The sequence below is a fragment of the Dromiciops gliroides genome, chromosome 2, assembly GCF_019393635.1.
Source record: "Dromiciops gliroides isolate mDroGli1 chromosome 2, mDroGli1.pri, whole genome shotgun sequence".
Taxonomy (NCBI): domain Eukaryota; kingdom Metazoa; phylum Chordata; class Mammalia; order Microbiotheria; family Microbiotheriidae; genus Dromiciops; species Dromiciops gliroides.
In genome coordinates, this window is record NC_057862.1 from 73,721,774 (window position 1) to 73,738,737 (window position 16,964).

The 16,964-nt window shown below is 41.2% G+C and overlaps 1 protein-coding gene across 1 annotated transcript in view; it reads left to right on the forward strand.

The window, feature by feature from the left end:
* The window catches only part of LOC122744097 (dynamin binding protein), a 123,192-nt gene that overhangs the window by 34,329 nt on the left and 71,899 nt on the right, over window positions 1-16,964 (forward strand). Inside the window, exons 3-4 of the mRNA XM_043989441.1 lie at window positions 15-137; window positions 12,015-14,033. Coding sequence (XP_043845376.1) covers window positions 15-137; window positions 12,015-14,033 — 2,142 coding nt within the window. The remainder of the gene's footprint in view (window positions 1-14; window positions 138-12,014; window positions 14,034-16,964) is intronic.

Consider the following 16,964-nt stretch of genomic DNA (forward strand, 5'->3'; position numbering starts at 1 on the left):
GTTTCTATTTCTAGGACAATTCCCTAGCAGTTTTGTGGAGATTGTGACCATTCCCAGTATGAAGCATGGAGAAAGGCTGTTTGTCTGCGTCGCTGAATTTTTGTCCCAGGATGTGGGTGGTCTCTCCCTCCATCGAGGTAAACCGGTGATCTGGGGAACAGAAAAGATTACTTTAAGATGAAGAGAAATCTTTTTAGCTTGATGACTCTTAGGCTAGACTTTCCATGTTCAAGTTCCCAGCTTTAAGCTAAGAAGACCTTCTGTCATAGTAGAAAGAGACATGAGGTCCAGGGATTAGGGCATGAATGACAAAGCAGCGTTATTCTACTCTTCTAGTTCCTACATATGGTTGGAAGTGTTGCCTCAAATTTAGCTCTCCTCACAATAAGTAGGGGCAAGTAGTGTGAAATCAGTGATTTAAAAAAGCTAATTCTAGCCGTGATCTTGGACGGATCCCTGCAACTTCCTAGAAACTAAACTGTTATGATTTCTTTGAACTTCTAAATATTAGATATAAAAAAATTTCAACTGAACATATTTGAAATCAGTACATTCCAGCACGAAACACACTGTTTGGAACATTTCAGCTAGTGAAGTGAGAGTAATATTAGAAATGTACTTTAATGTGTAATTATTTATGACGGTAATAACCATTAAAAAGGGTAAGAGCTGGCTTAGTACTTTAAAATTTATTAAGAGCCTTCTTTACATTATTTCTTGATCCTCAGAACAATACTTTGAAGTAGATACTAAGTGTATGATTATTCTTTTTTTACAGAAGAGGAAGCTGAGGGTCAAAAACTATGTCACGCAATTATGTACCCACAGTGTGTATCAGAAATCAGTCTTTCCTAGCTGTAAATCCATCAATCTTTCTACTGTACCATATTGTCATAGGGCAAAGGAGAGTTCTAGATGAAGTACTTGGCGAAAATTTGAAGGGGGAAAGATCCATTTAGTTTGTGAATCAGGGAAGATTTCAGAGAAGACTTGGCATGTGAACAGAGATGAAGGAAGAACAGGATTTCAGTGGGTAACTGAGATGCGAGGGCCCCCTGAGGCATGAAGGGTGACCTTTGTGGAGGCACAGATGTGGGAGATGTGGGAAAATGATAACAGAATGGGGATCTGCTAATGGGCTCCTGGGCCCTTTCTGCTTCCCTTAGTGCCACAGGGCACATCCTCTGTGCTACCTCCTAACCAGGAGCATGCAGGGCCTTTCATTATCATGGCTTCTCAGTATTTTCAACTCCTAAAATTTACCCTGGAGTGTAGAGAGCCTGAGAAGGAGGAGCAAGAAGGAAGGAAGTCTTCAAAGAGGGGTTGGTGGTGCAGTAGGGTGGGTCTTACCTGCCAGCCTAAGGAGACAGAATCTTGTAGCATACACAGTCGAGAACCGCTTCACCTCAGAACCTCAGTGTCCTCGTCTGGGACACAAAGCTCTTTTAGGAGATAGTTGTAGGACTGTAGCTGCTTGCTACAAAGAACTTGGAAAAAACGTGAACACAATTCATTTGAAAATATCATGTTTTTTCCCCTTTACAAACAGAAATTTGAGTTGAATAGATTTCCTTTAAACAAAGTTCTTGACTTTTTGTGAAACTAACTAAATTAAACGTTTAAAACTTTTACTCTACAGTGGCTCTACCTCTTCTGAGGATCCATCATGATTTTTAAATGTTTCTCTTTCTTTCTTTCTCTCTTTTTTGTGGGGCAATGAGGGTTAAGTGACTTGCTGAAGGTCACACAGCTAGTAAGTATCAAGTGTCTGAGGCCGGACTTGAACTCAGGTCCTCCTGAATCCAGGGCCAGTGCTTTATCTACTGTGACACCCAGCTGCCCCTAAATGTTTCTATATAAAGAAATATTTCCTTGAAATAAAAACAATGAGAGGGTTGAATTCAGTGATCTCTGACGTGCCTTCAGTTTCTAACATTCTGTCATTCTGTGATCCCTTACTTCACTTCCGAATGATAGTAGTGAGTAAAGAGAGTTGGAAGGGTCAAATCAGCACCATTAAAATGCCCCTTATATTCAAAGTACTAGATTGAAGCACTATGAAAAAATAGGTCATGTGAGTCCTAGAAAGCATGCATCACATTTGTTAAAGGGTTTAGGATAAGTGTATTTTGAGAAACTGATATTCATATACGAGCATTTTATTTTGAGTTGTATATTTAGATTTTTGGAATTTAGGGGAATTCATAAGTAAAAGTTTTCCTTCTAAAAAGAAAAAAGAGACTAAAGGGTTTATGCTATATTCACTGTCTTGTAGATGCCTCATAAATATAAAAATAAGGGACAGCTAGGTGGTACAGTGGATAGAGCATTGGCCCTGTAGTCAGGAGGACCTGAGTTCAGATCCAGCCTTAGACACTTAACACTTACTAGCTGTGTGACCCTGGGCAAGTCTCTTGGCCCCAATTGCCTCACCAAAAAAAAAAATATATATATATATATAAAATATATAAATAAACAGAGCCCCTATATCATCTTGGGGAGTTGAGTTCTATGGAAATAGCTACAAACTCCTTTCCTTCCTCAGAATCTGAAATGGATTGTTCTTCTCATGACATAAGTGCTTTAGGTCACTAAGGCACATTTTTTCCCCTCATACCATGGCTACCACTCACTCACTCATCTCCTTCTCATTCCAGTATTGCCCATTAGCACTACTTTGTTAGCCTGTCCCTTCTTCCATGCATTTAAAAAATCTTTGGTGGAGGGATGTTAAGAGCCAGTAAGAATTGTGGAAGCTCTGGAGCCTTGTGGGATGGCAAAGTCTGAGGCATGCTGCCCTAGGTGGTGCAGTGGATAGAGCACTGGCCCTGAAGTCAGGAGGACCTGAGTTCAAACCTCACCTCTGACACTTACTAGCTGTGTGACCCTGGGAAAGTCACATAACCCCAACTGCCTTAAACATTCATATCTTGCCACTGGACCTAGATGGCTCTGGAGGAGAGAGTGAGGTTGGTGAACCTTGTTTGCACAGCCTTCCCTCACTTAAAAAATCCAATTCAATACAAGTCATGACATCACCTCCTGATGTCCAGCACCTCTTTGAAAAAGAAGGACAAACAACAACAGCTTGTGCTGCCTCTTTTTAAACCTTTCCTTCTTTCTCTTCCTCCAGGAAAGATCAGTAAAATGAATGGGAATAACTAGATAATAGCCAATCTCCTTCTGAAGAATAAAATGCTCCACCCGTTAACCTCCAGCAGGTGTCACCTGTCCCTTCTTTTTCTCTTCCATAAGCCTCCCATTGGCTGTAGAAAAAATCAAGGTGCTTTGAGTTCTGCTTTCAAACACAGAAGCTAGCCTCTCTGCTTGAATACCAAGAGCTGGATTAAGCCCTAGCTTTGGGTGCCATTGATCACCGAACACACAGGGAGGAACCAGAATGAAAAGGGAGAAAGAAAAGGGAAAAAAGGATGAATATGGAGAGAAATGTCACCAGTGTTGCCCATAACATTTCAGAAGCCCCACATTGCTTATCCGCAGGTTAGGACCTGTTTTGCAAATTTGGTGACCCCTTAAAGATGATACCTCCAGTGCCAGTTACCAATCAAGAAAACAAATGTTGATTGATGCAGATCAGAGCCTCTTTTTCTGTTTTACTTTAACATACTATATATCATTTGGCGATTGTTAAGTTCATAATTTGACAAATGAAAACAAGGGACTAAAGAAAATTAAAAGCAAAAAACCCCAAATAAACCTGGAGGCTTTAGGGTGCTCAATATGAGTCAAAAGTGACAAGGCAGTAAGAAAACTAATGTGATCTTAGTCGGCCTTAGTAGAGGTATGATGTGCAGATGGGGGTTGGGGTTCATGTGGCAGTTGCTCTGTCCTTTCCCTTGCTCAGACCATATTGAGAATATTGTGATTAGCTCTTTGCAGTATCTTAGGAAGGACACTGATTGAGTGAACAAAGGTTGGAGGAGGATGAAAATGACGAGGAAACTTGAAAACCTGCCATAGGAACATCAACTGAAGGAGCTGGTGGTATTAAACCTTGAGAAAGAGAATGGTGAATTCATGAGTAAAGAATGTAGAAGAGGGATTAAATCTCTCTTGTTTGGTTCCAATGGGGAGAACAGAACAGTGAGGGGGAGAGGCAAATGTTAGGCTGCCTTTAGAGCTGTCTGGAAGTGGAATCTGTTATCTGAGGCTTCATGAAGTGGCTGGGTGGCTGGCTACTCCTGAGGGTGATTATTAATTAAGGAAGAAGTGAGAGATAAGGTCCTTTCCTATGCTGGAATTCTATGCATCTTTGAAATACTTTTCCAGTTTCTAAGTAAGGTGAACTAAACAAATGCGAACACTTATCACTACGGTTGTATAGTTAGTAAAAACACAGACATGCAACCAGAGGACTTATGCCCCAGATGGCAGCATCAATGGAGACAGATTGCTCTGCTCTTGCTTTCTACTCCAGAGAAATCCTGAAATTCTCAACTGACTGAATGATGATCAAAAAATCTGATGAGAAACTACAATAATTGATTGCTTCCACATCAGAATTGCATAAAAAAATCAGAAGCTCACAGACAGTAAAGGGTGGCCTCCAGCAAAGCCAGGAATAGTGAGTGCAGGCAGATAAGCTAGTAGTCTCTCAGTGCAAGTGGAGATGGACCAGAGACATGCCTAGCCTTATCAATGTCTGTGTCTGGAGTCAGCAAGAGAATCTCTGGTCAGTGTCCTCTTCTTTGGCTCTGGCACAAAACCCCTTTCCATCTAGAGAGCCCCAGGGGTTTGATAACCCAAGATGGTAACCTTAGGAACCTGGTAGAGCAGTGGTGTCAAGCCCAATAAAATGGAAAACCACAAATTAACACTCTCTATGTTGTATTTTTTATTTTGTTAAACATTTCTCAATTACATTTAAATCTGTTGGGTTTTTTGTGGCCCCACTTGAGTTTTGCCACATTGCCACAGGCAGCGAGTTTGACACCTCTGCATTAGAGCATCAGTAACTAGGATGGTACCACAGAGCTCCTACCAGGGCAGCCCAGGCACTCAGAGACTGAGGTCTCTAGTATTCTGTCTTGGGCCCTAAAGATCAGTGCTCTGAGCCTCAAAGATTCAGAGAGGCTTGACTCTGGGAGAATCCTGGAGGAGACCAAGCAGAAGAAATCACCCTCTCCCAAAAGCACAGCGGGTGAAAGAGCCTGGCCCTGGCCCAAACCTAAACTGAGGAACAAAAGCAGGAGACACTGACTGCTATACAAAATTATTCTAGGGGAGGGAGGGAGAAAAATGTGGAACTAGAAGTCTTATAAAAACAAATGTTGAAAACTATCTCTACATGTAACTAGAAAATAATAAAATGCTTTTATTCTAGATTGAGAGAAGAGGAGCAGAGAGTAACTGTAAAAACTGTAAGCAGATACTCAAAGGGAAAAAAAAGGATTTTCTACAAGGACTACATGAATACCTAGAAGAAATGAAGCAAAAAATTTTAAAAATGAGATAAAAGCTTGGGAAGAAAGAATTAGGAAGATGATAAATAGCTTAGACAAGAAATTGGTAAACCTTACCTAAGAAATAGAATCTCTGAAAATTAACATGCTGGGCCTGGAGTCAGAAAAATCTGAGTTAAAATTTGGCTTCAGATGTTTACTAACTGGGTGACCCTGTGTAAGTCACTTAGCTTCTTTTTTGCCTCAATTTCCTCAACTATAAAATGGGGATAATAACAGTATCTACCACCCAGGGTAGTAATAAGGATTAAAGGAGATATTCGAAAAGCACTCAGAACAGTGCCCAGCATTTAGTAGGCACAAAACGTCTTCAAAGTGTATTGAGAGGGGGCAGCTAGGTGGTGCAGTAGATAGAGCACCGGCCCTGGAGTCAGGAGTACCTGAGTTCAAAACCAGCCTCAGACACTTAACATTTACTAGCTGTGTGACCCTGGGCAAGTCACTTAAGCCCAATTGCCTCACTAAAAAAAAAAAAAGTGTATTGAGAGAATTAAGTAAGAAAAATAGAGGAACTAGGGGTGGACATCCTAAAGGTTTGAAGAGAATAAGGAAAAGGGAAGGTGAAAGAGGAGTGTACTAGTTAGTCAAAGGGAAAAACTTGCTGTGTCTTATAATTAGGGGTTATTCGAAGAACAGGATGAGAAGGAGTGGGAATGGGCATTAGATGAACCTCGGTTTTATCTGGAATGAACAAAAGTACTGAACATGCTTATGAGTGTGTGCACACACTAACAGTTTGGTTTAGAAATATCAAATTCACTTTTAAAAAAAGTAAGGACAAGGGCAGGGCATTAAAGAGAGAGAATAATACTGAAGTGGGAACACCCACAAGTAAACAAATTTGCTCATGCTCGAAGGGGAGATTAAAAGGGAAAAGAAAAGCAACTAGAGCTATGAGGGTGTCCCATTAATTGGGAAATGGTTGAACAAATCACAACAAATCAATGTAATGAGATATCATTACACTAAGCAATGATGAAGGAGAGAATCCTGAGGTAAAGCAAGGCAACAAGCATTACTCTGTGCCAGACACTGCTCAACTCTGGCAATGCAGGTGCAAACAAAAAGGAAGTTGCTATCCTCAAGGAGCTTAAATTCCAATGGGGGAAAACAGTACAGAATAAGGGGCTTGGAAGGTGGGGAGGAGAAAAGGAGCATGGAGAAAGGCATGGTGGTGAGGGCCAGACAGCCAGCGGGGGGATGCAGCACGGCTCGGCTGAACCCATTCCTAGAATGTGAGCTCCCTCGGAAAGATCTCACAAATGGGAGAAGAGGCATGGCATGGTGGAAGGACGCTCTCAGGGGAGAAGGCTCCAGGAACTGAGGGAAGATCCACAGCGAGAAGGCAGCTAAGTCGTGGGAGCAAAGGGCAGAAAGTCAGTAGCACAGTCAGTAGGGAGTGAAAGCACTATGGACGGATGCAGAGTGAAGCAAGTAGAACCAAGAGAATACAACAGCATCATAACAGTCAGCTTGGAAAGAATGAAGAACACTGACCAATGGCATGACCAACCCTTTGTCCAGAGGATCAATGATGAAGTGTATTCCCTGCCTTTGGACAAAGAAGTGATATATTCACAGTGCAAAGACGTGGATTCTTAGGCCTGGCCATTCTGTAGATTTGTTTTATATACACACACGCATATATACACATACACATATACATATACATATGTACATATATACACACACATATGTATAATGAGAAGGGTGGACTAGATGACTTTGAAGGTCCTTTCTAGCTGCTCTCAATCTATGATCATATTAACCAAGTAAAGAGGATGGTCATTCTACAAAAGTCTGAATTTCAGGGTGGGCAGCTCAGGGGCACAGTGGTGTTTTTTGTTTGTTACAAGGTTTTTTTTTCTTTTTCTTTTTTAACTTTGGTGGGAGGAGAGGGGGAATTAAAAGATGAAGGCCAATAAAACAGTTTAAAAATGCACAAAAGAAAATGGAAGTTCAGAAGGAAACACAGAAAAACACAATGGTTTTAGAAGTAACACATGGACTTAGTTATATACTTTGTTTAAAAAGTAAGGTGTGGGGCAGCTAGATAGCCCAGTGGATAAAGCACCGGTCCTGGATTCAGAAGTACCTGAGTTCAAATCCGGCCTTGGACACTTGACACTTACTGGCTGTGTGACCCTGGGCAAGTCACTTAACCCCCATTGCCCCTCAAAAAAAAAAAAAAAAAGTAAGGTGTATGAAATAGGTATTTACAGTTTTATATACAATTCTTTTTTTTTTTTACTATATAATATATATATATATATATATATATATATGAATGACTCCTTTTTGTTTTTAAGTTCAGAATAAAATTATTTCAAAATGTAACCAGAGGTATGGCTAATAAAAATTTTAATTTGTAGGGATGCAAAAGATTTTGGCTCTAAAAATGGCCATATTATCTATTATTCTCTTTTGATAATCTAGTCAGTTTGATTTTGAACCTCTCGTATTTTATGGGAACCTAAGGCTGACCACCAAGTCTCTTCTCCATACCAAGAGACACATAGGAGCCAATGGGAATGACTTCTCTAGAAGCTGCTTCTTGCTACATGCAAGGACTACATTAGTCATGTTGACCTACCTGCCCTACCATTACTCCATTTAGAGACTGAAAGCTTCTAGCGACAAAAGGAGATGCTGGAGGACAGAGATTCTATCTTAGCTTATAGTCATGGCCGCACAGTCAACAATAAACTAGCATGCCCTCAGAGGGGCCTGAAACCCACCTGATGATGATACTGTCACATAACTGCTAAGCTCATATTGGAGGAAGTGGCCAATCATCATTTCTGGTCCAGGGTCATAGGAGCAGCAATTAATGATAGAATCAGGGGGCAGCTAGGTGGCGCAGTGGATAGAGCACCAGCTCTGGAGTCAGGAGTACCTGAGTTCAAATCCGGCCTCAGACACTTAACACTTACTAACTGTGTGACCCTGGGCAAGTCACTTAACCCCAATTGCCTCACTTAAAAAAAAAAAAGATAGAATTCGTGTCTTCCCTCCTAATACGGCACTAAGTACCAGGCACCGTGCTAAACAGTTGACAATTATTCTTCCAGTGGATCCTTACAACAATCCTGGGAGATACCTTCTATTATTATCAAGGTACTTGCTTACTCTCACATAGCTAGCAAATGATCTGAGCAGGATTTAAGCTCAGGTGTTCCTGACTCCATGCCCAGGGCTCTATCCACTGTGCCCCTGAGCTGCCCACCCTGTAGAATGACTGTCCTCTTTACTTGATTAATATGATCACAGATTAACAACAGTTCTCTAGAAAGGACCTCAGAAGTCATCTATCTAGTCCAACCTCATTTTAGGTGGCCAAAAGCCACCTAAAACCAGATAGTAAAGAAGAGAACCGGGATTTCAACCCAAGTCTCCTGACTCTAGTTCTCAAGTTCAGTCTACTGTACAAGCTGCCTCTATTTCTTATCTTTCAATCTCTATCATAATTCAGTGGGCCTGTGATCTAATCATGTGCATAATCTGTGTAACAGAGCCAATCACAATCTATCCATGACTCCCTCACAGTTCTAGTCCATCCATTCACATAAGTCCAGTGGATGCCAGTGCAATGCTCAGGCTTGTGTCACCTGTGGTACTAGAACAACACTTTCCATATAAGAAGTGGGCAGTAAGTGATCTACTGATTGGCTTTATTGTATATCCTTCTGGGGAAAACTGAAAATAATCCATATGGGCAATAACAGAATGGGTAGTAATATTGGTGATGTGTTTTAGGACTCCCTATATTACATGAAAGAGGTTTAGTGGAGAAAGAGCTGGCCTTGAAGCCGGTAAGACATGGGTTCTTGTTCTACCTCTGTCACATGTTGGCTATATGACTTTGGGCCAGTCACTTTTCAGTAGGAAAAAGGAATAGGAAATAAACATTTCTGTAGTACCACCTATGTGCCAGTCACTGTGCTAAGGACTTTTACCATTCAATCCTCACAACAACTCTGTGAGGTAGGTGCTATTTTTATCCCCATTTTACAGATGAAGAAACTGAGGCAAACAAAGATGAAGTGATTTGCCCACGGTCACTCAGCTAGTCAGTGTCTGCAGCTAGATTTGCCTTCAGGCCCAGCGCCCTTTCCACTGTCCAACCTAGCTGCTGACTATGTACATAGAGGATTTATCCACAGTGTTTGTCTCTCTGACTTTCTCAGGATAGGGAACTCTGTGTGGAAACTGCCTTTACTGATGCCAGCCAGCAACTTATTTGTATTTTATAGCCTTAGAGAACTATCTGCCTCTTCACCATGCCCTCTCTTCATCCTTTTTCCTCTTCTTCTTTACCCTTCTTTTTTTCCAGAATAAGCATCCTTCTTTGATTTTAATAAATGGCAAACTACAAATGTGGAAAATGAAAGTACTCTGAGTCATAATCCCTCTGTTAGGCAGTTTTACTTAACAATTTTCAGGGAATGTACTTTTGTGGGTACTATATTTTAGGCCTTTGTGGAGAATTGTTTCTGTATCAAAACAAAATAGCAGTTTAAAAAAAAATCCATTCATTATACCCATTCCCACTTTTACTCAGTCTGCTAACACATTCACAATTCTTTTTGGTTTTATGCTACAAGTTTTGGGCCCTGCCTCAAAGTATGTCATGCCAAACTTAGAAATTTAGATGAGAACCCAGGGAATGAAAAGGATTCAAAACACTGTTCTCTACTTGACTTGGGAGTCAGGAGATTTGAGCCAATCCCAGTTCTAAGCCTCTTTGCATCTCATTTTTTTCAATTATAAAAAGGGAATACTGCCAATCTTATTTATCCCTCGCTGTGAGAACAACATTGAATGTCTATTGGAAGATGCTTTTAAGAATAGAAGTGCTTGTATACACTGAAGTTTTATAATAATTCCTCATTATGATTGATTTGAAATTCGGTATCTTGATAGGGCCTTTGAGAAGCAAACGTTTGGGTTAAAATATCTTGATGCCAAAGGTTCCAGTTTTGTATTAGGAAACCCATCCTGGGCCACTTCCCAGGGAATTTAGTTACTGAAACATGATATTTTGCTTAATGAGGGAGGGAATAGGATGGAGGGAAATACAGTTATCAGTAGTAACTGTGAAAAAAATTTTGAAGCAAATTTGCCTAAGGTCTCGTTTCTCCAACATACAGAGAACCGAGTCAAATTTATTAAAATAAGAACCTTTCCCAATTAATAAATGATCAAAATATAAGAAGTTTTCAGATGAAATAAAGCTATCTATAGCCATATGAAAAAAATGCTTTAATTCGCTATTGATTGGAAAGATGTAAATCAAATCAATTCTGGGGTACTACCTCATACCTATTTGATTGGATAATAGGACAGCAAAGGAAGTGACAGATATTGGAGGGGATGTGAGAAAAATGAGACATTGATACAGTGTTGGTAGAGTTGTAAACTGATTCAGCCATTCTTTAGAGCAATTTGGAACTATGCCCAAAGGGCTATAAAACCATGCATACTCTTTGACCTAACAATAGCACTACTAGGTCTGTATCCAAAAAGATTTAAAAACACAAAAACAAAAAGGAAAAGGATCTATATGTACAAAAAGTCTTTATAGCAGCTCTTTTTTTTTTTTTTAAGTGAGGCAGTTGGGGTTAAGTGACTTGCCCAGGGTCACACAGCTAGTAGGTGTCTGAGGTTGGATTTGAGCTCAGGTCCTCGTGAATCCAGGGCTGGTGCTCTATCCACTGTGCCACCTAGCTGCCCCTAGCAGCTCTTTTCTGATGGCAAAGAATTGTAAATTGAGGGGATGCCCATCAGTTGGGGAATGGCTTAACAAATTGTGGTATGTGATTATGATGGAATACTGTTGTTCTGTAAGAAATGATAAGCAATATGCTCTCAGAAAAACCTGGAAAGACTTAAATGAGATGAGGTAAAGTGAAATTTACAGTGTACAAAGTAACAGCAATATTGTAAGATGATCAGCTGTGAAATACTTAGCTATTCTCAGCAATACAATGATCCAAGACAGCTCTGAAGGACTTATGATGAAAAATGTTATTCATCCTCAGAAAGAGAACTGATGGTGTCTGAATACAGATTGAAGCACATTTTTTTTAAACTTTATTTTTCTTGAGGTTTTTTTGCGTTTTCTTTTCACAACCTAATATGGAAATGTCTTGTATGTCTATACATGTGCAACTTATACTGAATTGCTTGCCTTCTCAAAGAGGAGGGGAGAAGAAAGACAATTTGAAACAAAGTTTTAAAAATGAATGTTAAAAATTATTTTTATATGTAATTGGAGAAAATGCTAAATTTTAAAAAGTTTTAAAAGCCCCTCAAAATAAATAAATATTTTGCTTACATGTACATTTGTATCATAATGCATTTTTACCTTTAAAATAATTGAAAACACAAACTCCCAAAGACATTGTTATAAGGATACACCAGGATATTCAATTGTTTGAAGATTCCTATAGCTCCTCTTATGTGTAATGAATGTGTACTGAAGATATTCTCTAAGGATGGTCATAGTCAGTTTTCCTCTTTCTGCTTTAGGTGACCTGGTGATTCTAGATGGCCCTCCCACCTCCAGCTGGCAAGAAGGCCGAAGTTGCTGGGGTACCAAGGGCTTTTTCCCATCATCCTGTGTACGAGAACTTCTACTCTCCTCCAGAAGCCACCATCGGGAATCTCAGAGTACCCTGCTTCAGATTCCTGAATATTCAATGGGCCAAGCCCGGGCACTGATGGGACTTTCTGCTCAGCTGGATGAGGAGTTGAATTTCAGAGAAGGGGATATAATCACCATTATTGGCATACCTGAACCAGGCTGGTTTGAAGGGGAACTTGAGGGCCAAAGAGGTATTTTCCCAGAAGGTTTTGTGGAGCTTTTAGGGCCCTTGAGGTCTGTGAATGAACCAGTGGGTACAGAGAACTCAGGATACATTATTAATGGTGTGGTAGATGTACCTCTGGAAGAGGAGAAGAAAGGAACAGAGGAGGATGAAAATGAATTGGGGGCTTATGGTATTGCCCTCTATAAATTCCAAGCCTTGGAGCCAAGAGAACTGGACTTTGAGGTGGGAGACAGGATCCAGATTCTGAGGACATTGGAAGATGGCTGGCTGGAAGGAAAACTGAGGGGCAGAACAGGCATCTTTCCTTACAGATTTGTAAAATTGTTTCCTAGCATAAGGATGGCAGAAGCTATAGATCTAGCCCAGGAGAACAATCAGAATAAGAGTCCCCTCTCTCCACAGAGTAACCTGGAGGCCTCCTTTGTAGCGCCTGAGGAAAGGAACAAGCTTCATGAATATGATGTAGAAGAGTCTACTTGTACTGTCTCTGAAACACCCAGTTTGTCTCTGAACCATCTGCCTTTTTATTGTGAAGATGATAAAATTCTTCTCCAGGAAAGGGAGAGTATGGGCAAGTTTCTAAGAACCCCAGAAAGGGGCCACAAAGAGCCTCTCAACAAAGGCTTTCTTGATACTGATTCCACAAAACCAATCAATGGCATTTTCTCCCACACTCCAATTCTTCAGCCCCCAAAGAAGAAAAACCTGCATTTCCACACTGTAGAAGAGACACAGCTGAACATGGAAGCAGCAGAGAGCCAGAGTTCAGAAGGGGGCTTGGACACTCTTCCTTCTGAGGCAAAGGATAGCCCTTTGCCAATCAGAGAAACGTGTTCTCTGCCCAAAGCCCTTGGGGGTCTAGTGAGCCCTCTTCAGAGCAGCAGCTCTGCAGCTTTAGGCTCAAGGCTATTAAAGTCCAATCAACCAAGCCCTAAGCTTGAGGATGGGGCTGGCTGGACTAAAGACCAGCAACACAAACCCAGAGAGCATTCCTCCAGCATTAGAAGTATATCTAAAGGGATAGAGAGACAGGCTGGTCTGCAAGTCAAGGGGTCTGTCCCTCCAGCACCAGTCCTTCCACAGGGAGAAAGCAGGACCGATCTGGATTCTAAATTGACCGAGCAGTTGGCACAGTTTGAAAAGAGCCTATCTGGACCAAAGGCGGAACTGGACAAGAAAATATCCCGGCACTTTTCAATCACGGACTTTAGCTCAGAGAAGGATATTGTTCGTGGTTCTCCTCCCACACTAACAAGCCCACAAGAGCCACCTGGAAGGCGGAAGGCCCTGAGGCCACCACCTCCCCGCCCATGTGTCCCAGCTTCTACTCCTCCCCAGCCCCAGAAACCTGAATCCCCATCTTTTTCAATGAGGCCCTCCCGTCCAGCTCCTCTCCCTCCTTTGGCACCACAGAGGATGAATTTAGCATCAATTAAGTCCCATCCTGCTAACCATCATCACTTTGATGACACTTTAGAGAAAGAGAACTCTAGTTATCTGGACAGGACCCTGGACCCAGCCTCCGAGTGTTCCTATTTGCTTGTCAGAATTCAGGAAATGGAGCAGGAGTTGGAGGAATTTAGCAGGACTCGAGAGGAACTGAACCTGTTGCTGGAAGAAAAGCAGGATGAAGGGCTAAGGGCAGGGACACTGGAGAACCTGGAGTTCTGTGACTATCACATTGAAAGGCTGAATATGGAACTTCAGCACCTTCGAGGTGAGTAACATAGACCTGAATTGTCCTACTTACTTTATGATACATTCATGTCAAAAACTTAGCTGGACTAACTAGGCCTCATAATTTCTTGCTTACAAAGAACCATTACTCTGCTATTTTATTTCTGGGTCTTTCACAATTTAAATTCTTCTCCGTGTTGTCCTTCTTATAGGGGGATCCTGTGCAAACAGGATAGGAGATAGGAAGCAGATAGGAATACTGGGAGGCTGGCTCCAGCCTGTTTCTTCATAGAAAAGTGAGTGAACTTGTAAGGAAATTGTTTCTATAAACTTTAAAGGGTTATATTGGTATGCAAATTATTACTGCCTCCACAGGGTTATTGTGAGGAAAGCTCTTTGCACACCTCAGAGCATGATATAAATGAGTTCTTTTAATTAGCTGTGACTTGGTAGTTGGCTGACTTCCTTTAGCCCTTCATAGAATCTAATCTCCTACCTTCCTTAATGACAATTCCATAAAAGTGGCAGTATCTATAGTGCCTAGGGATAGATCGATTCTGATTATATCTCCTCTCAGCCTGACTGCTAAACCAGTAAAGAAATGGGTGGCAGCGTCACCATTGTCCAGGGTCTAAATCTGTTTTCCAGGTTCAGAGAGTCCATTTTAAAAGACTACCCAGGTGTAATCAGACCCTAGAAAAGTGATTCACGCCAACCAAACTGTTAAGGAACTCTGTAAACCAGCATGTCTTTTTATAGTCAGCAGCATTAAACATACAGCTTGTCTGAAGGCATCTACCTTGCCTGAGAACCAAGATTGATTATCCTTCCTGCTGGATAGGTCCATTGCAGACCAGTTTATAGATTGGAAAGTTTCTTGCTGTCACTTAGGAGGTTGAATTTCCAAATAAGCCCTTTAGAAGCTATTTGTTGACCTGTAAGTATAGGCAGGGAGAGGCCTGCAATACTAGTAGCTGATATCAGGTAATATTTTAGGTTTTAAAGTATAAACCAATTGGTTATACTTACCCCCCAGGTATGCACAATGGAGAAAGCTTGTACTACCAAGCTCAAATATATTTGTACTAGAACATTTTAACTTAAAATAATAGTGCAAATTATTTAGCTACCTACTATAGGAGAGGCAGAAAGTCTGGCTATGGCATTCACTTTTAGTGGCTTCCTAGTGTCTCTGGACACAACCCTCAGCTTGGCATTGAAAGGCTTTTACACTTTGGCTCTAGCCAGCATCTGAAACTTAGTATTTCATATTCCTCCCCTTCACACACTCTACCTTCTAGCCAAACTGCTATACTTGCTGTTCTTTGACTTCAGCTCTCCTTTGTCCACCTCCATTCCTCTGCACATGTGATGATTCCCTAAATCTAGAACCTCTTCCTTCTTCCCTTTGGTCTCTTGGAATCCCTAGATTCTGTAAAGGCTCGGGTCATAAACTGTCTTCTATGGGAAATCTTTCCTGATGCCCTAAGTAGCAAGGTTCTGACTAGCCTCAAATCATCCTGTCTTTATTTATCTATTAATATGTTATATCCTTCCAATAGAATAGATGTTCCTTGAGGACAGGGACAGTGCTTTACACCTAGTTTGTGCTTAATGAATACTTGGATTGGATTCCATGGAGAACTATAGGAAGGTTTTCAAGAAATAAACCTATCTGGTAAGGTTCTATACTTTTATGCCCTAACCTTGATTGTTATTAACCATCATTTAATATAACATTGGTGTTTTCTCATGGCTCAGTAGAACACATTTTGCATCTGTGAGCGCAGCCTTCTGAGACCTAGGCTTACTCTCAATAGCAGTTCCAGGCTGCAATTTAGTATTAAATTTTGATGCTCTCTTTTTGGCTACAAAAGCCTTTAATTATCATTTATCTCATTATTTGGGCTGGGAACATAATCACTTCTTTGCTTTCCAGTCCTTGGGTCTTCAGAACCATGGCTCCTCCTTGTCTAATACCATTGAGTGCCTGGGAGTGACAGTGAAAGAGCTCACAAGAGTGTGCACCCACCAAGGTGTCCTCCAGCAGTTACCCATTTTCTCTTCTTTCTTCTTAACACATTCTTCTTCTTCTTCTTCTTCTTTTTTTTTTTTTTTTGGGTTGGGCAATGAGGGTTAAGTGACTTGCCCAAGGTCACACAGCTAGCAAGTGTCAAGTGTCTGAGGCTGGATTTGAACTCAGGTCCTCCTGAATCCAGTGTTGACTCTGTTAACCAGTATTACTCTATTCTGTTTTCTTCTCTTAAAGCCCCTCCCCACAGAAGCTGTACCAAAATGCCTCTTCTCTCTTTAAGCCTTCCTCCCCATCAATCAGTAAGCAAATAAATAAAAAGAATGAACAAATTCCTATTCCCAAGGAGCTTCTGGTTTTTTTCAATTGTTTGTTTTTTGGTGAGGCAATTGGGGTTAAGTGACTTTCCTAGGGTCACACAGCTAGTTAAGCGTCTGAGGTCGGATTTGAACTCAGGTCCTCCTGACTCCAGGGCCGGTGCTCTATCCACTGTGCCACCTAGCTGCCCCAGGAGCTTCTGTTCTAATGGGGAAGACAAGTACATCAGTGAATATATACCAAATAAATAGAAGGAGGATAAGTACAGATACACACAAAACAGTGAAATCTGAGGTAGTTTGCAAAGAGGGCACTAACAGTAGGGTAGAAGATGATGCTTGAGGAATAGAGAGAAGGCTTGTGTAGAAAGGGAAGAAGTATATAATGAGATGAAATGAAGGGGAGAAGGGGGGGGTTCATCTTCTTAAGACCTCACTTTGTACTTTACTGAGAAAACTGAGGGCATTTGCTCAGAACTCCCTGCCTTCTCCCTCCTTCTCTCTATCTCAAAACCACTTGGCATCTTTTTCTTTCTCTCTTTTCTTGATCAAATTTCTGATAATTGGGTGGTCCTCTTTGATGTCATCATCTCTAGCAGTTGCTCCTCAATTCTCCCCATCC